Raw genomic sequence first — 25692 nt, forward strand, 5'->3', positions numbered from 1 at the left:
ACCCCAAACCAACCAACAAACCAAAAAAATTTTCCCAATTTTATAAGACCCAAGTCATGGTTAGGTACTTTATTGTCTTTTAATTCTCTATATGAGTGCAAAGTCCATGAACTATTCATAAAGAGTCTGGCTTATTCCAGGAGTTGGGACAACCACTGTGGAAAACTTAAAGGTGCTTGTGTCCGCTTCAGTGAGCAAATGTCCAAAAGGGCTCATGTAACATACTCTTAGGAATTGCATATGAAATTAGGCAAAAACAAACCTTTACCCAACATCCCCGCTCCAATCACTTTCTTGTCCCACATCAGTGAAAACAGAATGGCTGCTCAGATCACTAATTAACCAGGCAGGAAGGGCAGTAGCTATCCTAGCCACATGCCCTGCAGCCGCCCACTGAAAAATCCCACCTGGTCCCAGGCTTCAGGACAACTCTGCTACCAAAGGACCACACCCCCCCCACACCCCAAAAAGAAGCACCCTCCTCAATGCACCTGGTCAGACATGTCCCCTTCCTCCATAAGAAATGCTGCTGTAATTTTTCAGACCTACTAGCAATACAGCATTAGAAGACTGCAGGATGGTTACAAAAAATTCCCAAACAACCAAAGTCCAAGGAAACCTCACCCCACACAGGTGTAGACTCCTGGCTGGGCACCCCACTTGCCCAGTGGCACAGGTGCTTTGGATACACAACAGCCTTGATATCAAAATGACCTTTCAGAAGTGGCACTGACACAGCCTCATCTAGGCCAGGGCTGGTCAACAGCCTTGGGGGCAGAGGGACTGCAGGTGTGACATCTCACCAACCCAAATTAAACCAAATTGCTTTAAAGATTCATTATTTTAATCTGTGCTCTATCCACTCTTCTCAGGAAGGCATTGCTTTCCTTACTGCTTAATAGGACATTACATTATAAATTGCCAGTCTGAACATGCTGTTCTTTCTGCCAAATTGACTCAGCATAGTTAAGTATAATTGTAGCCATTAAAGTGAATTTTATCTCCCTTCTTGTTATATGGGACACCTGCATTCAATAAGAGAGGCACTAGTGAAATAAAAAGCAGAGAGAGACATACATGTATATTTAACAACACACACCTTTAAGGCTGTGTCTGCACAAACACTTGCACTAGCACACACCAGCTATCGATTTTACAGCTCTGAGCACTGGCACTTCTGGACTTCTGTTCCCAGCTTGGCCAAGGGCAGGTGTCCAGCACGGGCCAGGGACAACCCTTGGCGTGGATGGGGAGCTGTGCTGAGAGCAAAGACAAAAGCCAAGTACAGTGGAATTTGCTTCTTCCTAGGTAATAACTCCGTGTCGAGCCTCAGCCCGGGGTGCTGATACAACTGCTGCCACCACAGGCCCATTTCCCTGCCATGGAGCAGGTTGCATACAGCTGAGTCAACTCCCACCCCTGCCTGGGCTTCCTCAGCTGGAGCCGTGTGGCCACCCCTGGGATTTAAGTAATGATCCACCCCTGCAGCACACACTGACACAGGTGAATGCTGGCCTTGCCCAATGCCTGCTCACCTGACACTAGCAACAAAAGGATTTGTGCTATTTTAGTCTCCAAAGGCCCCTTGATTTTGTGCAACCAATTTTCCCAGGCTGGGCTGCAGAACCTCAGTTTACTTAAAACCTGTGCAAAACCTCTTCCTCCTCAATTAGCTTTTATTACATTGTTCAAGATCCACACAGACTGTACTGGCAAGGCTCAGACAGAACAAACAACACTACATTTCATATACTGTGCAAAATCAGGTGCCTTTATGTTCTCTTTAAGTAAAATTATCTTTATGTGGGTCAGCTGCCACCCAGCTCCCAGTAAAACCAGTTAAGAGCTGGCATATCTGTCGTATGCAGAAAGGATCCTTTTCTCTAAGAACATACCCTTGGGAGCAGTGCTGGAAAAGAACAAGAACCACCAGAACTTAGTTACCCATCCCCATGACCACTGGTACAGTGTTATGAGAAGAATTAAGACTTCAGAAGAACCAAGATTCTACCAAGCACTACCAAGAGATTTAGGGTGTCCCCATCTTATGAGGCCCCAGCTGGAGACACCTGGAAGAACCTCCATTCTAAAAGCACCAGGTCCTTTTCCAAGAGGATCCAGGATTTGTTTATAACTTGCATCAAGCATCCAGATGGGGGTTAGATACTCCAAAATACTACTGTATTTTAGGAAATACATTTCCTCTCTTTCCCAAGGCCTGAGCATAGTCCAAACCACAGAAAGGGGAGCTGTGCCAGTACAAAACATCTGAACAAGCCTCACATTTGACCAAGGGCAAGGTCAGCCTCTCTGAGCCAAGCACACATCTGATCTCTACATGATCCAAGGATGACAGAGCACAAATCCATACCAGGAGCTGATCTGAAACCAGCCAACACATTTCACAGATGCTACCCAAATGCCTTTCCAGTGATGCTAACACTCAGGTGTGCTCACTGTTTCCCAGGGATGAGATAGGACCTAATTTAACATCAGTACTCCCCTTGCAGACCCCAGGAACCATCTACCTGCTTTGCAGCATGCAGCTATGCCCTCTCTAGCTCCTGTTCAGAGACAAATAGCAATAATGCTCAGGAAGTAACAACAGGTGAATAACCATGACCTTCCGGCTCTGACCCCATAAACCGCTTCGCTGAGGAGGAGCTGAGAGCTGCTTCAGCTCCATGAAGTTTTGCTTCAGTCACACTCACTCCCAGTAAAACTCATGGTAATGAAGTTAGCTGCTCTCTCTGAGCACTTCCATGCATTACCACAAAGTTTCAGGAGCTAATACAGCAGGCAATAACAAAACCCAGTTGAATGCCCAGGCTGAGCACAAGCATCATCTGAACAATGTGTGCCCTATGCACACGGAAAGGCCAGGTGAAATTATAAAGCGGGAAGCAAATCAAGTGAGACAGCCAGTTTTCCAAGGGAGAGCAAAATATCTTGGTATTAACATAGGGCTCTGCACAGGCACAAAGTGTGCTGAAGATTCCAAGTGTAAGAATTACAGGCACTTACAATTTAACTCTCTTTCTGTCCAGAAAACAATGCAAAGAGCAGTGCTGATGAGAGGTGCCTGCTGAGCAGCTTTGGAGTCAGAGCTTTTATCTACAGGCCAGACCCAGGCACACCTTGGGCTGTAGCAGCACTCCATGCAGGCAGAACTGCAGCCTCAAAGAAACTCTGGCACTGAAATGCCTCAGCTCTGATTCCCCTTGTTCCCCTGGGCTGGCAGTTTTTGGTGAGAGACCCTGTTAGTCTCCTTCATGGCAGAAGCCAGGGGGCTGACAGGGTGACACATGATCAAGAAAAGGGCTGAGGTCAAAGATTCACTTCTCATCCATCATCAGACAGGTGACAGTAATTTTCAGTCCTTCCTCATCTCTGCAGAACCGCAACTGGCAGCTGGGAGATAAAAACCTTTTCCACCCCTTTATCCATTTAGAGCCTGTCAGGAATCTTGGTGCCTTCCACGCAGCTAGGCAGACACTCACCAGCACCCTCCCCCCAAAACCACCACAGCACTCCATCTCCTTGGTCAGTGTAGGCATCCAGGCACATGATCCAGAGCCTTTGCTGACCCAAAGTTTCAGCATCAGTACACTCTCCCTAAACATTTAAGTCTGATAAATTTATACATGTTATCTTGCTTTGAGGTCACAAGTAGGAAACAAAAAGCTTTTTTTGCCCATTAACACTGGTTTGTACATCTGCATGAACTCACCAATGCTGTTAGCAAGCACACTTGCTAACACCTAACACCTGAACCACACTTCAGCTACAGTTCACTCAGCTGATTCATATGACTAAATCATTAAATTAACACACAGAAACCCCCATGGATTCTTACCATCCTTTCAGCCACAAGCACTCCAGAAAGAAGACTGATTGTCAAAGAAGATAGTCTACATACTTACTATTGTATGTGTTCTGAAAATAAAGAGTTATTTTCCCACACAAATCTGAAGAGGGTTTAGTTCATTCATTCAAAAAAAAAAAAAAAAAAAAAAAAGGCAGATTTATCAGTCCTGCCTCTCTTCCAAGCATCATACAATGTAAGAAATAAAGTCAGTCAGGCTGCCCAAGAGAGAACAATTTGTGCACATGCACTCCAACTATAACTATCCACATTCATTTCTTAAGTAGAGCTGGGATAAAAACCCCTATGCACCAAAAAAACCAACCTTGCAAGGGAAGGTTTTAGTACATAAACACTACAGGTTTTATTACATAAACACTACACTATGTTGTGTGCTGTTAACACTGTCACCTCAAAAACTGTGTATGGTTATGTTCAACTCTGAAAACACAGTGGAAGAGAAAGGCAAGGGAAGCTACTTGGAAATTGTAAAAATAAAATAAAAGATTAGAAAAATGTGAATTCCAAACAGGATGGAAATGAGAGGACAAGACAGTAGTTCATTATACCAGAATCATAAATACCAAGAAAGTGAGTTTTATGCTATTTACTCTAAGAAAAATAAGTGAACTCCAAAACTACTTTAAAACAACAAAATGTTGTTTTTATATCATGTGTAACTACTGTGCTGACTCAGATCACTTATTTCTGAAGCAAAGATACTTGTAGATTTAACAAGAAGGTGCAGGTTCATTGAATCTTCTCAGTCCCCATCATAAGCCAATTACTCTGTAGCTGGAGCTGAACATATTAGTTCAGAACTTTCCCACCTGCAGTTCTACTTCTTATTTAGTAACATCTTTGGTCACCATCAGAACACATCAATGGCTTGGTAGAGCCACTGGAATGAAATAAAGTCTAGGATCCCATCTCCCATCAAATGTGACAAACTCCAACAAGACATCAAGTACTGCTTTCCTGAGGATCCCAAGCAGCTCCCTGAGTGATCAGGATCACTGCCTCTGCACTTCCCACTTATCTTGAGGGACACTTGCTTGCCAGCCTCACTGTCAGGAGTTGCTGTGGAGGTCCTGCAGGATGCCCTTGAAGCAGCAAGCTGAGGTGAGACAAGACCATAAGTGCACCACAGGTGTCAGTGCAAGCTGCAAACACATCCCAAGCACTGGATAAAAACACTGGAAAGGGCCCTGCTGCTCGTAGAAACCTGCAGTATCTAAGTACAGGCAGGTTTGGATGTGTTTGTACAAGCCACAGGCATTGCCAATGCTGAGCAAAGTCTCTCCAGCCTGCTCACAGAGAACTGACAGTCATGGTCCTCACGAGCTACCAGGTTATGGCCAAGACAGGAGGAAGTGATCACACAGAGACAAGAACAAGTTTTCCAACCACATCATAGATTCAAGTGAGGATGGAAGCAACAAACAAGCAAGAATTACCCAGCATTTAAAGCCCTTTCTGAGCAACTGTGATGTTCAGCAGATTATTATTTGTGCAGGACACCCAACAGGCTACACATGGCAAGAGTGTTAAAATTATGAAGATGAGACAACAACATATCCTGAAAGAAATATCCTGAAAGAAACTACCAATGGAAGGTACCACCAGCAGAGGCCTTGCATGCACCACTACAAGCCCCTACTCTGACTGTGGCTCAGTGTGCTGACAGGAAACATGCCACCAAACTAAGGGCATCAATTCCCCAAGCATAGTGCTCAAAGTACCTTCTGAGAGATGTCTCTGAATCTAGAAAGCTCCATTTCCCTGTGGAATGGGTCAGTATTAAAAGGCCAAGAGTTTGTTTCAAGTCTCATCAGATTTCAGTGATTTCAACACTACTGCTGAGTGCTGAACCATGTACTGCCATGGCAGGACACCTCAGAGATCAAGTTACTATTCAATGGCTGGACTAAGGCAGCTACCTGAGGAAGCTCACAGTTCCTGGTTTGTGGCTGGATAGTCTTGGCACATTGTCTCTCCCCATCAGAACAGCAGTAACTGGCACCAGTGTAGAAGGAAACTTGCCCACTTAGCAACTCTGAATACTCCAGAGAGAATTGCCTCTTGCTCAGAGACTTGCTGACATATGTCAGTGTATCTCAGAATAGCTGTGGATGCATCATTCCTGCCTATGTGCCAGTGCACTTAGGGGTTAAAGACGGAGAGGAAGAATGCAGCTCTTACTGAAACCAGAAGATGCTGGGTGACTTCAAGGAGCCCTAGACTACAGCCAACATCCTTTCAGGTGACCACTGCCATTCGGTTTTGTGTTTGCACACCTGCTAGCACAGGATCAACACAGTGTCTAAGCCCAGCACTACGACAGCACAAAACCAATAGTGGCATGAGACTATGCTTTGAATCATTAGCTATTATTAATTATGAAAGAAGTAGTTTCTGGAGCTTGACAAACTCTAAACTCAATATATCCCATGGTATTAGCATCTATGACAGACAGGAAACCTTATTCACAGTTTCCTATCCATATTAACATGTTTGGCATTGGGTTTTTCCTCCCATGTTCCAGATATATTTCAACACATGTATGAAAATAGTTGTCTTAAATTCTCCTCTTAATTACTGTTGGTTGATGGTAGTCAGTGAAGGAAGCTGCAGTGAGAAGGGAAGGGGTAAACTCGACACAGGAAGCACCAGCAGAGATAATAATTTGTCTATTTGACCTCTGAGAGAGAGGTGGGAGGTGCAACTGACTGAGGTCAATAACAGGAAACCACATAAAAATTTATGGGCATCTCAGAGCATGTGTGTTATAGGACAACAGTGCTTCTCTTACCCCTCAAATAAAGTGCGTGCCCCTTGCTCCAGAATTACTTCGCTCAGCGCAACACAAACATGTGCAAAAAGCCAAGCCCTGTTTATCACATAGGTTACCTTCAGGATCAGGCGAAACTTAAAGAGCTTTGGCAGCTGCTTGGTTCACACTCATTAACTTCTTCTCTCTGGCACTTATAAACCTCAGACTTGGCAGAACAAGGGGTAACTGGACCTCGGATTTTACCCAGAAGTGGAAGCACAAGAGGTGAACTATTTCACAACTCTGTTTAAACAAGTTCCTGGTTTAGTTTGCCTGTCTAGCCCACAAGTATAATAATTATACAACCTGTGCTCAAAATGAGGCTGCACGTGACCTAATAATACAATAATCTTTAAAAGAGAAATCACCAACATCTCCAATATCCATCCATCTATTACTGTTATTTTAATTCTTAATTTCCTTCAGATAGGCGTAGGCAAAAGGATTACTTAATTCTCTGTACAAGTATATATACAGCACCAGGAAACATTGTGAGAGAGCATTCCAGTGCTGGCTAACATGTTCTGATATGCAAAACTACCACCAAGTAAGATTAAGTTTTCCTACACTCCAGATTCTTTCTAACCTGTTCCCACAGCTGTTAAGATAAAAAATCTCAGAAAGTTTAAATGGAGAAGCACTTGAATCATAACAACCATTATCTGATAGACCTCCCTAGAAATCATCTTGTACCAGAAGAGACCGAAATGTCCAACTGACAGACAAAAATAGCTACTGCTTGGATGAAAACTTGGGAGAAAAAAGTGCTGAAGCCAACTTCACTTGAACCACTCAATTTTTATTACTTTTCACTGGACACGGTGAAAAACATTTTACCCTGGATTATGCAGCTCAGTGTGGGCCTCTAATAAAAGCCTTCATTGCAAAATTGCTGTATGACTGAGTGAAACAATGGCTTCCTTATTAAAATATTTTAAAGACTCCTGAGGGAAATGTGGACGGCTGAAATGCCCTCAGTGAAAGGTTCATTGCCATGCTATGCACTTCTGCTGTGTAATGTTTTACAAGCTGGGTTGCTCTGTGAATGGGGAGAGTTAGTTCTCAGCTGGCAGAGCCAGCTTGCATAATACCAGACAAGTTAATGGATAACAAGCAATGCAGGAGACCTTTGTTCCAAGTGTGACACACACAAATTCCACACTAAGCACATCAACGCTTCTGAGAGTTACTCATTGACATGCTTTATTAAATTGTTTGGACTATACCTTGATGCACCAAAAAGGACTAGTTTAACACAGCCACATCTTTCTGATGTCTTCCATCCTAAACTGTTGCACTTCAACTTCAGCCCACTATCAGCTCATTACTGGTACAGAAGCATTTCCAGGGTGGATGATACAGAGCACCTTGCAGCACACCCACAAGTCCGGACAATGGCAGTGGGCAGCCAAGGAGGCAGCACACAGGAAAGGGCAATGTGGCAGCCATCAGAGTGCTTCAGTACATGAAGTGCTTATGGAAGCATGTGTTGTGTTCCCTCCTCCAAAGCAACTGCTCCCCTGTTCACCCTGAACAGCTTGCCACCCTGCCCTCAGCCTCCCTGAAGAAATGGAAAGAGAAAGGAAAAATAAGACATGCTTCTCCTGGCACAATTTGGAATGCCAGACCAAGGACAGCTGGCCTCTAGCAGGTGGAATACACACTGCACCAAAAAGCTTAGGAGCAGCACAGCTCTTAACACTCAGCAGAGCATTCAGTTTATACCAAGTCTGAGGAAAACTATCACGGTTTTTTCATTGTCCACAGCACCAGCCTGGACAAACACTTCTGCTGAACTGGACCATCCTGTCACCGCTCACTGTACAACATCACTGCCATCTCCCCAAGGTCGGATCCAGGCCGCTGAACTTCCAGTGCCAGAGCTGTGGGAGTCTGTCCAGCAGATCACCACAGCTGATCTGTCCCTAGGTGATATTACTAGTTTGCTTTAATGCCGTAGGAGCAGTAAGCCAGTCTCACTGGTGCAAGGCTGAGCAAAGGAACAAAGAGCCTCCAGCAGTTTGCTGTACAGTCAGCCAGTCCCCAGCCCTACACTTGAACAGATAAAATTCAAAGAAGTGACAGGGAAAAAACCAACCGTCATAATAGCTCTCTCAGAAGATGGATGAAACCCACTCTTCTTTGATAACAGCAAAGTCATACCCCTTCGATAGGTTATTTTCATGTCTTTGAGTGCCACAAATAGCTCTGAGGCAAGGGAAAAGGCCAGCAAACGATACTCAGGAGGTCCTCGCTCCTGCCGGTCTGGAGAGCTGCCCGTGACGCTGAAAGCTGACACGGAGCCAGTGCCCAAGCAGGAGCCTGACGCACCCAGCGGCCATGCGGTGGCACACGCGGTGCCAGCTGAGAGCGCCCGTGGGGACACAAGATTGGGAAGGCAGTTGGCACATTCCCCACTCCCGCGAAAAGTGGCTTGGGAGATCATCCTCCTCTGCGGTTCCACTCGTAGCCTGGCAGGCACACAAAGGCACGGGTGAGCACACACCCGCAGCAATTGTCACGATATTGTCCAAGGATTAGTCACCTAATAACAGCGTCACCCTCAGCAACAGGGAGAAGGCTGCTTCACCCAGAACTCAAGTTTTATACATCCCACAGCAAATCCTTTTTCATGCATGTCTCGCTGAGGGCAGCATCCTCTCCCTCTGTGTTTAAGTACGCACACACAAACACAGGTATGACTATTAAGGACTTGGTAATTATGCAAAGAAACCCCATGAGACTGATTGCCCCAACACCATGGCACAGGAACACAAAGCCAGCCTGGCTGGCTCAGCAGGCTGCACTGTAATGGAGAGACCTTCCAGGTTACCCCAGATGTGTGCATTTTACCATCCCCAGAGTGATTTTCTGCACTGCAAATGCCCTTATGGAACTGCTCACATACAAAAAAAATCCCAAAACCAAAAACCTTGAACTGCACAGTATGAGCAATAAGTTTGGCAGAGCATGCCAAAACACAGAAATTCTGGTTTTGTTATAACTGCAGTTCTGGACCACCCGATTTTAATTATGTGGTTTCCTGCATAATCTGAACAGTACTGAGCCACTTGAGACCCAGGGAACTGAGGTGTGTGTATAGCACCACCTCCTGTGGGAAGTTTAACTCACTGTAGTTTCAATGACGTGAATAAGGCCTTTATGACTGATTTCTAATTTGCCTTCACTTCTTTAAAGAGGGACACAAACTGTGAAGTCAGGTAGCCACAATACTTTTATCACTACTTTGATTAAGAACTATTCCAGGAATGATCAATTTTAAGGAAACTTCTTTTGTCTAGAGAATGATGATTCATCAGGTCCAATGGTTTGCAAGCTTCTGTTTCATAAAGATATTTATCAGAAATGTTCCTCAGGTCAAAGATGGTGAATTGAGGAACCTAATCATCTTTTACCATATGCAGATGACACAACTCTAGTCTGTGAAACAGAGCAGTTCCTTGGCATATAAAATCTGCATGTTCCAGTCCTGGCTCTGCCTGACTCAGAAGGAACATGAAAGCAGGTGACTACTGTAATTGCTTTCTCCAAATAGTACCTGCTTTATACAAAACCGAAACAAACCTTGACAAGAGGTAAAGATTGCCAGCCGCAGTTTTTGTTTTCGAGAAGCAATTCTTGCCTCACTTATAGTAGCTCTAAACTCATTTTAAACAACCAGCAAAATCTACTTTGCACGAACGCAAAAGCAACAGACTGTGGAAAATTCTGATGGAGTATTAAAATCTTCTTTGAGTGTTGGCCTTTTTTTCCCTTTCAGGCTGTGCCTTTTGCTTTATACAAAACAGAAAAAAACGTGACGAGAGGTAGAGGTTTGTACCTACTTTCCCACATTACTATGGATGTGGAAAACAAATGCAACTGCCTGCTCTGAATGAATATCCTACATAACATCAGCTGCTGGTTGAACCTTCAATCATGAAATGCATCATCTCACAAATACTCCATTGCTATCAGTCTCCCTTCTCTACTCTTCCTCCTTTCTTTCCTCTTCTCATTAAAATGGGAAACTAATGACAAGGCTGAGAAAACAGACTGTTCTGAGCTATTTGTGTCTATTCATTGTCACTTGTAAAAATACATTTTGTAGTGATAAGAGGACACACAAGTCTATGAAGTGAATAAGTAAGTGCCTGACCTAGTAAGTCAAACAACTCATCTAAGATGAGGGCAATATTCACATTCCTGTATCACTAAACTAGGAATAAGAAAGAGCACTTACAGTTCTGCAAATGAAAATACACTGATTTTACTACTGTGACCAGTCGCATTTAAGGCTCAACTGCATCTCCCCTCCTTTCTTGAGCCAAAGTGAGTTATTCATTAATTCTGATATTCTTTAGTCACTGCCTAAAATGTGAAGTAGTTTGTAGAACAAAGACAGGAGTTAAGGGTCATACTGGTGGGAGCAAGTGCTCGTATTTGCTTTTGGGGTTGGTTTGTTTGTTTGAGGGGGTTTTAAGATTAAAAGTGAACTTTCCTTTTTTCAGATCCATGGAAAAGAGGTCTAAGAGAAAAAACATAGAAAAACTGCTGTACTACATTATTTAAGTATAGTGTTCTAAACTAGGTGCACAAGCTGACCCTTATTTAGTTAATTAGTCCTTGATCCCAAGACAGTATTGTTCTGTCTCCTTTCACAGAGTACTCCTTAGTCATGAATTTTCGGAGAAAGGTCACAACCTTGCCCTCCCTAGTGACAGTCAATTAAGTGCAAAACACCAAAGCCACCTAGAGTTTGGTTATTAACTTCAGGAAGCATTTTATCTAATCCTTAATTACCTAGCTCATCTCCTCTAAGAAGTCTCCATTTGTAGACAATGAGACAGCAGTTGCCATTGCAAATTCTTCAAATTTCAGCTAGATCTGAAACTGGATGATGAAAACTGCAGAGAAGGGTGGAGAAATCTTAAGATAAACAGTGTCTGGCACTAAAGGTACCAAAGTTCTCAGGAAGGCACTAGTGTGCTCCCTTCTATAAGGGAACATGCTTCTGTTGTGCTTCCATAAACACTATGCATTTTAAAGCTCATCACAGAATAGTTGGTCAACCAAGGATTTTCCCTTTCCATCTCCATTTGGTTCTGGAAGTTCAGAAGTCACAAATCAATCAACACACAAAACACCCTATTCAGCTTTCTATACACTGTGTCAACAGCAGCAGTTCCTCCACCTTTCCAGGATCCCTTGCACACAGGACACACAGCCACAGCAGGAGTCAGGACTGTGGTAGGGACACCAATTAAGCTGCTTTTAGCATTAACAATGTAAATACTCCACACACCAACCAACAGGTACAGCAAAGGCTTCCTTTGTACAAACCCACTCTGCTCAATTCAAAATATTCACTGCTTTATTTACACACTAAACAACATTGAGTGATGTCCTTTACAACTGCTGGCTTAACCTGCCTGGACTTTGACAGAAGAAACTACAGATTGATGAACAGCCATATTCTGCACACAATTATGCCTATGGTAAAAAAATATCTTAGATCCCTTTCCAAAAAAAATACAATCAATAAGCTACTGTTAAAATGCTCCCACCAGTATGACCCTTGCACCAGGAACTGCAAGGTGTGTAGTCAGAGTAATACCAGATCAACAGCTCCGGTCATGACTGAGCTGCAGGATTCAAAAGGCAAACACACGTAATGGAGACCCTTGAGAAAGAATGCCAGCCTCAGTTTTTGTTTTCGAGAAGCAATTCTTGCCTCACTTATAGTAGCTCTAAACTCATTTTAAACAACCAGCAAAATCTACTTTGCACGAACACAAAAGCAACAGACTGTGGAAAATTCTGATGGAGTATTAAAATCTTCTTTGAGTGTTGGCCTTTTTTTACCTTTCAGGCTGTGCCTTTTGTTCTGCTGCCACTGGAAAGCCATGGCTGAGGAACTTCAGGCATGTGGTGAAAAATACCTGTTTGCTTGTATAAACCCTAAGGGAAAAACTAAAACTTGTCAGTTTTTAATGACAATTTGAAAAATGGTCAAAAAAGCTGCAACTTTGTTTATACTGGTTGCCACGCTCAGGGTTGAATTTCACTAGTCAGTGCCATGAACTAGATGGGATTTCCTAGCAAAAGCACTTTAACCCACAGGTTATTTCATGGAGGAAGATGGTGATGAAGTTATCTCTTTCTCACTCCCCCATGAAACCACCCTTTTGGCAATGTAAAATTATCTAAGTAGGACAGCACTTGCTGTTCAATGATTCTGCTATATCTGACAGCAAAGCACTCACAAATACATATAGACAGCAAAAAAAATAAGCTGTGCATGCACTGGAAAAGCATCTCCATTGACACAGAGATCCATCCAAGATTACACACCACTTCAACCCCCTGCTATGGACCTTAGTTTTGAGGCACAGAATTAAGTGAATGAGCTTGTTCTGGTTTTCATAGTAAGTACTTCTGTCTTTACAAATTCCCGTAATTTAACATTTTCTCCTTTTACTGGACTTTAAATTTTGGCATACAACACCAAAAGCAGATAATAATTACTAAGTTAATATAAAACACAGGAAATATTAACTGATGTGTGTAAGTATGATTCTCTATAAATAAACCTGGGCCCTATCTGGAGGATTTGAATCCCTAGTGCCTGTAATATTCCAAGCTCCACACAAGTTCACTGTAGAGACAATCTAATTCAGCAGTCAGGGTGGTGATCCAAGAAAGGGCTAAGAAAGTGTCCCTGCATAAGCACTGTCAGGTACTGATGTTCAGACCCAAGGACACATTCAGACAAAGAGAAGACTCTTGAGTTTCATTCCATTGAATATTTCATTGTACTACATTCATTCAAGAAAACTGCATGGATGAATTTTTTTTACAGTATAAGAATTAACTGAGTCAAACACCCTTAAACTCTTCTTGTGTCTAGTCTGGTCTACAACACAGCTACCCCACACAGAAAACACTTACTAGCAAGAGAAGCATTTCACTTGACAACTTCCTGTGATATATGAGAACGTCTGCCTAGTAGCCTTACCTCTAAAAGTCCATCTTCAGGCAGATCTGTGCAGTGAACAGCATTCTGAATCTTGTCCTTCCCAAAGACAGCACGCAGAGTTCCAGGTCGGAGGTGACGGGCCAATGCCTATTGAACACAAGCAAAGCAGAAGACCTTTGTGAACCACATTGTTCATTTGTGTCATGGATGCAAGACAACCTTATAAAGTAAAATATTATTATGCTATTAAAATATGTGTAGTACACTATAAAAGAAAATACAGATTGAAAGCAGCCCTCAGGAGAAGGACTTGGGGGTGTTGGTGGACGAGAAGGTTGACACGACCCAGCAACATGCCAATTGTATCCCGGGCTGCATCAAAAGCAGCATGGCCAGCAGAGCAAGGGAGGGGATTCTCCCCCCATGCTCTACTCTGGTGAGACCCTAGCTGGCATTCTGCATCTAGCTCTGGCGCCCCCAACAAAGGAAGAGCGTGGACCTGTTGGAACAAGTCCAGAGGAGGGCCATGAATGAAGCACCTCTCCTGTGATGACAGGCTGAGAGAGTTGGGGTTGTTCAACCTGGGAAGTCTCCAGAAGAACCTTAGAGCAGCCTTCTGGCACCTAAAGGGGGCTACAACAGAGCTGGAGAGTGACCTTACTAGGACAGGTAGTGATAGGGCAAGGGTGAATGGCTTTAAACTGAAAGAGAGAGGATTTAGAAAAATACTACGAAGAAATTCTTCACTTTGAGAGTGATGAGACACTGAGACGGGTTGCACAGAGAAGTTGTGGATGCCCCATCCTCAGAGCTGTTCAAGCACAGGTTAGATGGGGCTCTGAGCAACCTGATCTAGTGGAAGGTGTCCCTGGCTATAGCAGGAGGGTTTAGAACTACTTGATCCTGAAGATCCTTTCCAACCCAAACCATTCTGTGATTCTATGGAGAGAAATTCCAACCTGTACTACACACCTAGACAGCTGCTGAAAAAAACATGACCACGATCATGAATACCTGCTTGAAATTGGGCCAATCAAGCCATGTTGGGTGGTATATAGGACCCTTCATATTGCAGAAACAGCTTACTGATACTTGTATTAACACAGTTCGCTCATGTTAAGACCTTTGCAGCTCCCAAGCACAGGATGTGCTGTCTGTGAGCAGATACAAATGTGCTGCTTTGCAGATTGCTTCCCTTAACACAGAGCTACTTGCTTAAGAAACTGACGTTTGTGAAGTCCAGCTGCTGAACATCCTCTCAGTCTTCTCCTCTGACACTGTGACTAGTGCCAACATCTGATCCCCTCTACGGATCAGACCAGACTCTACATCTTTCTTTGTTCTTTGAAATTAACATTTCAATACTCTTCATCTACAATGCCAAATACCTCTTATGCCTCTCAGAGGCCTTTCTACTACAGCAGATACTCAGGTCCTGAGATAACATTCCTCTCCTACATCTTTACTGTGGTATTTCTCTTCATACCCCAGAGGACTGCCTTCATTGGTTCTCCCCTCCATCATACTCTTTCTTTCAAGCCACAATGAAGTCCTGCTGTACTTGTCTGCACTATCACCTTGCACTATTGTCTTTTAACACCTTTCCTATGCCACCCACCACTTGGCCTCTCTTCCCAACACCCTGGAGGCTCTTCTCCAAGATCCATCTCCATACACAGTGAAATTAACCCAGTTTTCCCTCCTCAAAACCCTCTGGATGTTCTCCCACAAGTGCCTGTCAGGAAACAGGTGGACAACAAACTCATACAGCTACTGAACAAAGAAAAGAATTCTTTCCTTGCAACAAAGCTTTCATCAGCCCCTTTCTGAATAGGCACTGGGTACATTAGGGTGTAATCACTTTGGAAGTGGTCAGTGCAGTTTCACTGTGCTACTCCCGGGTGTTTGTTTCAGTGTCACAGCTGGAGGTTACTGTTCCCACAACTGAGTCATCAAACTGGATTGTCCAAGCATTTCTTAACTTTCAGTGTCAATGGGTTCGAATTGACTTCATCAGCAGCTCTTAGCTGATCTGGAAAACCTTGCACAGGTACAAATGAAAACCAGTCCATGATGCACAGTCTCTTCTGGGATGGCAGTGAATGTTTTAAACTAGTTCCATAAGACCTCACAAGAGCATTATCTGACAAACAACACCCTTTGTCCACTTTCCAGCTTCACCCATTGTTTACGTCTCACTACCAAACTAAGACAATTGGACTTTAGCTCAACAAGTCCTAGATACTTTCCTGTCATATTAACGATTATTATGGTCTGTTACCCACCTGGAAAACAATTAAACTGCTTTAATGCTTGGAGTGTCTACAACCCAAAATATGATATGAGAAGTTTCAGTTCCTCGTTGTTACTGTGTGTACATCACAGGTTATACAAGATCTTTTGATATGAATGTCAAGGACATTTGAATAAGACACACTCAACATCAAACAAATTTTGCTTCAGAGGAAAGTTCAAGAGTTTCACTTAAAAAAAAAAAAAGCCCCAAGGAGAAAAAAAGCCCTCTTCTACATGGTCCTCATTAAAGGCTTGAGATAAGGAAGTCTGCTGGAGAAACAAAAGTCACATGCCAGTTAACTACAACTATGTGACACTTTAATCAAGCCGTCCTTCAAGTAACTGTTGATTGCAGTAACAACTAGCTGTCAGGAAGCCGGCAATAGCACTGGAGCTTTCAATCATTTTAATGAAAGTTTGGGAAGACTAGAAGAAATTATCATGGCTATGAAACCTTTGGAAACAATTTAGGAACAGCTCAAGACCAAAAAGCTAAAGTTTGGTATTTTATATTCTGTTTACTTCCTATTCATCAAAAATTCTTTTGCTCAAACTGTTGTCCTCCAACAGGTCTAGAAATGCTGCTTCTTATGAAAATTCCGCAAGATTTTCCTCGACTCATCTTTCTCAACAAACCTACTTTTCTTTTTTTTCTTTTCTCCCTGTTTTTTAAGAGCAGCTATGGTCTCTTAACTTACCATTATCCTAAGCTGTCATTTCTACTTCACAACTTCATGACAAAAGATACCGTGTTTCTTCCTGTGGATTCACTCTCTCTCACTAATGTGGACAAAAGCTCCTGCTGATACACCTTGCAATCTCCTGTTCTTCCTTTTTTTTTTCAATGCAGGTTGCTACACATTCTAGCGCCCTCCTAAAACTCTTGCACAAAGAGGGATGCATTCTGTTCTGCCTGGAATTGCACTGGGCCAGAACAGCTCAAAGGTAGGTCCCCTTCAGCACTTTACACTGTTAGCACCTGATTAGTAAGACTCTAAATAAGCCTTTCTTGCCATTAGTTAACAAACAGGATGAAACTGTCTCTGCTTACATTTAAATAGCAAAAAAAAAAAAAAAAAAAAAAAAGTACAATAATTGTCAATTGCAAAGTTTTACTATTCCACTTTCTTATTACACCACTGTGGAATCATGAAGAAACAAGGCCTCTGTAAAATGATGGAGATACAAAGAGCTGTACAGCTCATATATTGTGTCTTTGTGTATGTATGACTAGAAATCTTGGGAATGTTTCAGGGAAGAAGAGAGCTCATTATGGAACTTATTGCTCATAGCAAGTATTAATACACACTCTTCTGGTCCAAGACAGGAAGCTTACCAATCATTTTATTTATAGAGCCTCATCTGTCTCAACAGAGAGATACAAATAGTGGGCTTTGGGTTGGTTTCCCCATGCCCCACCCTCCCCTTTTAAATATTTTTCCTAAGCTTTTGGCTGAGTCTAATTTCTGGAGTATGCGTTCTGTGCAATGGTTTTCAGAATTTTTTTGAAAGGAGTTGAGAGTGGGATGATGGAGCAGTTAAGAGCAGCTACAGCTCTACCATATGCATGAGAGGAGACTGATGTGTGCGTGCTGGAGCTTTGTTTGCATGTGCAAACGGGGATGTCACAAAACTGGCACCTCACACAAGACATTGTCTATGGCAAAACAAACCATGGCTGCTGTACCAAAAGGGTTCGTCCTCTGGTCTTATTCAGCAGGTTATTTGATCACCCCTTTCAGCTGGGCTTTGATCTACAGATAGCCCTTTGAAGATCCTTATCTCATGTGAGATACAGATGCATATATTTCATGTTTCTCTTTATCATGTAACTGTGTCCAATGCAACACTGCCTGCATGAAGTACTTAGCACATTTCTGAAATTGTTCTATTTCTACAGAAGTGAAAGGAAACAAAAATGTCACCAATGCCAGTAATATGTCAAAATCAAACTGAAAAAATCATAAACATATTCATAATCAAAGCTCATTAACTGTTTTCCTCCAAAAGGCTGTGTTTTTTTCATGGGCTGGATAGAAGTTATGTTGAATAGTAACATGTATTCCAGCCAAAACTGCAGATTTCAAGAAAAGTTAGCCAAAACTGAAAATTTCAAGAAAATCTGACCAGTTTTTTTTAAGCACTGTCCTAAATATTTAGTTGGTTATCTAGAAAGGCCATTGAATGGGTCAAAACTACACAAAGGAACCTTTACAGCTGAAGATTTTGTTCTTCTTAAACATGAACTAGAATGAAGGAACCTTGAAAATTTACTGGCACTCTTGAATGAAGCAGAATAAAAATAAGAGTTTGATCAAACCCTCTCTAGCCACAGTGTGCTCACCAGGCAAGTTCCTTCTTTTAGTTTTGCTTTCAGATCAGCAGCATTCAGAGGATCTCTTGGGATGCAACAGACTGCACAGAGCCCTCTGCACTCTCAGTAAAACAGTTTTCCTGTTCTAGATGAGCCCTGGCTCTGGTGCCTGCTCCTTGCTCTTCTTGCCATTCCTCATTAATCCCTTTCTAAAGGCTTTGTGTTGACTTGGTCTTACCACCTCTGCCTTCCCCACCTTGCATTCATGAAGCTTTTTCCCTCTGCAGTTCTCCATGCTCTGCTGCTGTCAGGAATGAGATGGTCTCTCTCTCCCCTTGAGGCTGCCACCTAATCCAGAAGGCAGAGCCAGCCTCAGGCAAACAAGCAAGTGCCCTTCCCCTCATAAGGACCAGCTATGCCCTTGCCAAGAGAACAGAACACACATTAACTGTGAACAAATAAAATAATGTAAATTCCACCATTCACCTTGGAATTTGCCTGGCTGACCTTTAGGCATTGGAAAGCCTACTGCCTTATCCATACAAGGCACCTGAGCTTCCTCTGTAGAGCATAGAAACTATCTAAAACAACTTTTGCAGCACAGCAATTATGGAAGCTAAGGAAGGATAAGCACCTCTCTCTCTTCACATCATCATAGCTCTCAAGGTGACTTTTATATTCAGGGCATTTTAGCACCAATCATATCAAACACTGATGGTTGCAGTAGGGAGCTGGACAATTTACTCATTCCTACAAGGCATCAGCAAGAGGCAACACGATAAAAGCAGTACAGTCTTTGTCATACAAAACAGGATACTAGACAGTACCGCCTGCAATGCTGATCAAAGCTACAAACACTTTAACACTACTGTTACTGTGAGAACAACCTCAGATCAGTCCAAGATATTCTTCACAGAAGTTCTCATCCAAAGACAAATGCTTAAGTGTCAAAGTGAATTCTGTGGTCACAGGTGACCTCGTGCATGATACCAAAAGGGCTATTTTGCCTTGGCTTGCTTCACGTGTTTTCTTTGCAGCTCATACTCCCTCCAAACTCTAGCCAACCACTTGTGATCTGTGTGCTTCCCGATTTGTTATCTCAGCTCTGCCCTAGTTTATGTTGCTCAGTTTCACGCCATAGGCCACTTGGAAATCAACATCAGCTCCTGCAGAACAAAACAATTTTCTACTCCTGCAGCAATTCAAGGTCCATAAATGCAGTACCAACCTTTCTGTCTCTATTACAGAGAAAAATTACATAAGATGGTGGTGCTGTTGCCACTGTAAAAACTTTATCTGGGGAAGAATTTTGCCTTGAAACCTGGGGTCTGCCTGTAGAGAGGTGATTAATAAAGCTTCTAAATACAAAACCAGGTTAGTGTTAAAGAGAATGCAAGAGGCTTCCTTCAGCTTACACTTCACAAATCAATCCAGAACAGAAGTCACTTGTTGAGTGACATGTTTTCTCTTTGTGTTCCACATGAGTTGCAGCAATGTCATGTACAAATACAGAGTCAGTATCAAAGTCACTACACACAGACTTCAAGGGAGTCAGTGTAACCTGAAAGTGCTTTTGTACTTTCCACATATCACAAAATAATCAAGCCAAAGCAACCTCCTTTAAACATACACACTGAACTCCCCTCACCTTTTAATTTTTATCACAAGACAAACTCAAGAACCTGGAAAAATTGCATTCAAAGTCTTTATAATGTCTCTCCCCTTAGCACTGTGCACTTCACCTAGACTTCCAGGTTGTCTTCTCCTGACTGATGGCACAATAGATGACTTATTGTCCAGTCTGACAAGGTTCTCATACTTTTATCTGAGTCAAGTCTGTGTGCACATAATTCTGTACCTGTAAAAGCTTTGTTCAGCAAATGAATTGGTCTGATCCAGGCAACAGCAGTCAAATTTTCAATTGCAATGCCTATAAAAAGTGCATGTGAGGCAAAACTCCTTCCAAAATCAAATAGTTTTGCAAGAGTAGCAGCAACTTCTCAAACCATAGTTTATTTTATTACATAAGCTTACTCTTGTCTGATAAAAAAAAAAAAATCCATCTACTCTTCTGTTTATTTTAAAGTCACACAACCTCCAAAGTACCAGTCTGAAGCCCTGTGTCTTTCAAAGTTTTGTTAACGGACCTAAAATTATATTCCATACTCCACTGTTGGCAGTTTTCCGGAAGCTCACAAGTCTGTACAAGTTGTTACACTGTCTCCTCCTCACCCTCCATCCCCTCAGGCACTTTCATTCTCTCTGTTTCACTCCCACACGTTCCCTACCACTCCTCCTCCCTGGCAGCCCAAAGGTTCTGCACCAACTCTCTGCGGGTTCACTGCAGTGGGCAGCACGCGTGGCACATTTGCCAGCCTGAGACAGTATTTTCAGTGGTCTTGGTGCTTCTGGTTGGTGTTTAAGTGATTCTAATGATAAATGCCCTGCTCAGAAAGTTAGTGTGCCTGCCTGCCATTGCCAGTGTGCTGAACTTGGGTAGCCACACGCCTGAGTTAGGTGTAAATTAGACTGGATGGTGAAGCCTTGAAGATAATTGAGATACCAAATACAAGCTGGTCACAAAATAGGAATAAAGATCCCAGCTTATCCTATTATCTGGGTGCTATAAGGGATATTTATGTTACTTGACAAGCTGGAAAAAGAACACATTTAACAACTGAAAAGCAACTAACCCCACAAGACATCAGAATACGCAGTATAACTGTAAATTTCATTATTAGATGCTTTAAGTTTTAAAGGTGAGATGGTCCTATCTTCTTTTCCAGTGCCTTCCAAGGCACCTAGAATATCATGTATTCATGTATTCACCTGTAAAACAAGAATAAAAACACACTAGGCTGCAAAAGATATTTTGGGATTTTATTAATTCAGATTAGCAAAAGATGTGAAGAGCCTCCAGTAAAAGTCACTACGAGATTGCAAGATATTATTTTTCATCTGCAGATATTTTGGCTGATTTTTCCCTAGTAAGAACAAGAATAATTACTAATCATCTTTTCCTCTGATGTTTTTTTGAGATTAAATTCTACATTTGCGAAGCAATCCAGGTATCGGAGCTTTACATTTTGCAAAGCAGAAAAAATGCTTTGAAATTCTACTGAGACTTCCCAAGCTGAACTGATTTTGGACTGTCTACTTCAACAGAAGATGGAGATGGATTAGAAGATAAAATTCACATCTGCTGCAAACCTCAGAGATCATTCTCATTTGATTTTTAGCATGGGAGAGACCTTCCCCTTCCATTCTGTACCCTAAAGCCTCTCCAGTGCAACCTTGGAGGCGGCAGTACTGCCGTCTTCCTACACAGTTGTGGGCAGCCCTGTTCTGATGGAAGGAATCACTCGTTATTTGTGTTACAACTGCTTTTTAAAAGCCCCTGCTCTGTTCAGGACTAGCTGTATTAGCCAATGTGCTTATACATACTAACAAATAGTTCTTGGCCTGGAAAAGTTATAGGAAAATTTATAGGAAGAGACACAAAGAACGGAAAATAGCAGAATGGACCCCATTTTCTGAAGGGGGAAACCAAGACAGTGAGTAATTTTCCAGGGGCACAAAAGAAATACATATTTCACAAGAATCACAAGTTCAATGTCTAACTTTCAGCTCAGATATTTAAAATCTCAGATCAGTTCCTCAGCTTTTCTCTCTCCTTGATGTAATGCTTTGTAATTCCTGGGTAGCACTCTGATTATAAGCCACAGTCTGCAGAACTCAGACCATAACCAGGTCACCTATGGGAACTTGAGAGCTGCCATGAGAATATGAAGAACTGCTGCTCACCCATCTTCCACTCTGATCATATTCTAATCCCTAGATGTGGGCATTCAATGGAAAAAGAGAAAAGAAAAACTTCTTACTAGGAGTATTCAAGGGAAGTCCCATTTGCATATCAGATGCAGTTTATCATATTGTAAGTGAAAGAAGCTGATAAAAATTCAGCTCAGATGGCCCTGCAGCAGAACAGAAAATGTCAGCAGAATCAAACAGACCAGCAAGCAGCACCCCAAATTATTCAGGAAGTTCTCAGAAATTGAATTAAGCATTTTATATCCAGCTTCTAAAATGCTTTTATTTAGTTAACAGTATCCCCAGGCAATGAGACCAGTGATACAGGTAGTGATACATACTGAAAACTATTGCTGCAATTTTTCTCACAACAATGCTATGGCTGTCAGCAGTTGATGAGAGGAGAAAGAATAGTAACAATAATAACAAGAACAATACCCATCATCATTATAAATGTAAAACTAGACTACTACTTTTTGTTACAGAAGGGAAGGCTTAGGCCACAGTATTTATCAAGCTTGGTGCTGTGACACTTCCCTGGGGAGCCTGTTCCAGTGTCCAAGCACCCTCTGGGTGAAAAATCTTTTTCCTAATACCCCACTTAAACCTCCCCTGACCCAGCTTCAGGCCATTCCCTCAGGTCCTGTCACTGGTCAGCACAGACAAGAGTTCAGTGCCTGCCCTTCCTCTCACCCTCACAAGGAAGCTGTAGCTGCAGTGAGGTCTGTCCTCAGTCTCCTCCAGGCTGAACAGCCCAAGTGACCTCAGCCGCTCCTCATATGGCTTCCCCTCAAGGCCCTTCTCCATCCTCATTGCCCTGCTTTGGATGCTCTCTAACAGCTTTATACCCTTCTTATGTTGTGACCAGAACGATACACAATATTCCAGGTGAGGCCGCCCCAGCTCAGAGCAGAGTGGGACAGTCCCCTCCCCTGCCCAGCTGTGATGCTGGGCCTGATGGCCCCAGGACAGGGTTGGCCCTCCTGGCTCCAGGGCACTTTCCATCAACCAGGACCCCCAGGTCCCTTTCCATGGTGCTGCTTTCCAGCATCTCATTCCCCAGTCTGTCCGTACATCCAGGATTGCCCCATTCAAGGTACAGAATCCGGAATTTTCCTTTGTTGAACTTGATACATTTGGTAATTGCCCAGTCCCTTTAATTTATAAAGGTCTCTTTATAGGGTCTCTGCCTTTGAGGGAGTCAACAGGTCCTCCCAGTTCAACATTTTCTGCAGACTTACTCAGTATCCCTTCCAGCGCTGCAGAGCCCCACAAGTGACAAGTCAGCAGTCTGATGTTACTCACTGTAACCCTTTGTGTCCAATCTGTGAGCCAGCTGCTCACCCATCCCATGACATGTTTATCCAGCTGTATGCTGGACACCTTGTCCAGAAGGATCCTGTGAGAGAGTGTCGAAAATTTTACCAAAATCCAAAAAGATTACACCAACTGGCTTCCCTTGATCAACGGGGTGGGTCACCTTGTCATAAAAGGAAATCAGGTTTGATAAGCATGACTTTCCTCTCAACAAAACCATGCTGGCTGTGACCAATGATTGCATTGTCTTTCAGGTGTTTTTCAATAACTCCCAGAATAATCTTCTCCATAATTCCAATTTCTCTCACATGACAATTTATCATCAAGAGTACCTAAGATACAGTGTGCTCTGCAGCTCCTTTCTTGTTTGGCTGTTACTAGCTCTACTACCAATGCATTGACCAAGCAGAGCCTGAACAAGAAGTCCTCTGGGATAAGGAAAAGAGAAAAGTAAGTCATGCACATCTAGGAATTGACCATTCATAATCTGCTGACTGAAAAACATGAAGCCTTCTGGGACAGTTATAGCCAACTTCAGGATACTCACAATCACAACATCATCATGGCTGTGACGCCTTGAGAGGCTACCTAGAACAGAGGCTAGACAGTGCTAAAGGAATAAAGTAGGTGTTTATTAAAAGGCCTTCAAAGAATACACCTTGGGCAGTACAAGAGCCAGGCTGAGGCTACACCCAGGATGGACAACAGGTCACATGTTTTCATACTTTTATAAGTTTTGGCCCATTTACATATTGGGGTTAATTGTCCAATTACAGCTTCATGTTATAAAGTCCCATCCTCCCAGATTGATCTCCTCAATTCGCTGTTGTTTATACTTTTTGGGCCTGAAGCTGCAATGGTGTCCTTGGTTCTCAGGCTGGAAAAGGATTGTTTTTTTCTAACTAAACTCTGAGGAGAACTTGCTAAAACTTTGTATGAAGTTCAGAGTTATATACTAATACAGTACAGAATCTGAAAAATATGAAAGCTAAAACTTAAGGCATCAGTTGTATGGGTTCTACTGCCCTTTTTCTACATGGTTATAACTTTCTCTATTGCACAATTTCATCAAGCAGCTTTCTGTGTTGACTCTTGCCAACTGCCATCTACAGAGCTCTAGAAAAAGTGCTTGCTGCTCTACCATGTTTTACCTTGATTTTCTTGAAAATTCCACCTTTATTATTTTCTTAATTTTTAAAAAATGAAATATCACTCATATTACCTCATAATGTGAAGTATTTGCAACAGCACAACATAGTCAATATGTTCCAACTAGAGGCTGGGACGAATTCTAGTAAAGGACAATGCTATCTACAGTCAACAAAAACCCGAAGAACGCATGTAAGCAAATGCTCCTTATCTATTCAAATTAAAGATTCTACAAACACACAAGGTCACTGTGACCAGAATGCCAAGAAACTAAAGGAGAAAATTGTTGTTTAGTGCAATAATAGTATCATTTTCTTTCCCAAACAGAGTGATCTCAGAACTTGCCATATCTTTTGGAAACACTGTTCCCTTTTCTCAAGGAAGAACTAAAGATATAAGCTAGGGGGGTTTTCTGAATGTTTCTTTTCTGGTATTTTATATATTCAAAAACATTGCTGTCCAAGGTAAAAGAGTGATTTGCTGTCTGCTGTAACCAAACAGAACACAAGGGAAGCAAAGAAATCAACCACATAAACTGAAATTAACCCAGACCATCATATTTTCAAAGAGGCTCTTACCTTGCTCTTACCTTTATGGACTGAATATATTAATTAATCTATTCTCAGGAACCTCTGCAACTACAGCAGAACCTTAAATAGAACAGTCCAAAGGAAAAAGAAGGGAGAAAAAAATACTAAAAAAATGAAAAGAAAGGGAATCACCAAGGTAGACAGACATCCTCTGACTGCAGGAAGACACTACAACCTAAAAGTTCTGATGATCAGCTATTTGTATTACTGACAAAGACTGTTTTCATGAGGGGGGTATACTCTAATTTTTAAACAGTATTAAAACCCTCCCACAGGCCAGGTAAATCACATTGTAATCCAGTGCAACTGTGAGAAAGAAGCCCTGGAGAGAACCCTGCAAACTACCTTTGATCAACCTAGCAGTGAAAAATCACGTTGTACATTTGTCTGTACTAGGCTGGTATCACATGATCAGTGGCTATGTTAGAAGCCTACCTCTTTCTCTACAGCAGTGGGAACCAAAACTTCTCCCTTTAATCCATCTAAGATACCTCAGCAGAGATACAACAAAGATACGATATATTGAAATGTATTGATTGT

The 25692-nt window shown here is 42.4% G+C and overlaps 1 protein-coding gene across 2 annotated transcripts in view; it reads right to left on the reverse strand.

Annotated features, from left to right (window-relative positions):
- The window catches only part of NME7 (NME/NM23 family member 7), a 90498-nt gene that overhangs the window by 1241 nt on the left and 63565 nt on the right, over positions 1–25692 (reverse strand). For both annotated transcript variants that reach the window (XM_053934818.1, XM_053934820.1), the window contains exon 11: positions 13717–13824. In XM_053934818.1, coding sequence (XP_053790793.1) covers positions 13717–13824 — 108 coding nt within the window. The remainder of the gene's footprint in view (positions 1–13716; positions 13825–25692) is intronic.

Source organism: Vidua chalybeata, chromosome 2 (assembly GCF_026979565.1).
Source record: "Vidua chalybeata isolate OUT-0048 chromosome 2, bVidCha1 merged haplotype, whole genome shotgun sequence".
Classification (NCBI taxonomy): domain Eukaryota; kingdom Metazoa; phylum Chordata; class Aves; order Passeriformes; family Viduidae; genus Vidua; species Vidua chalybeata.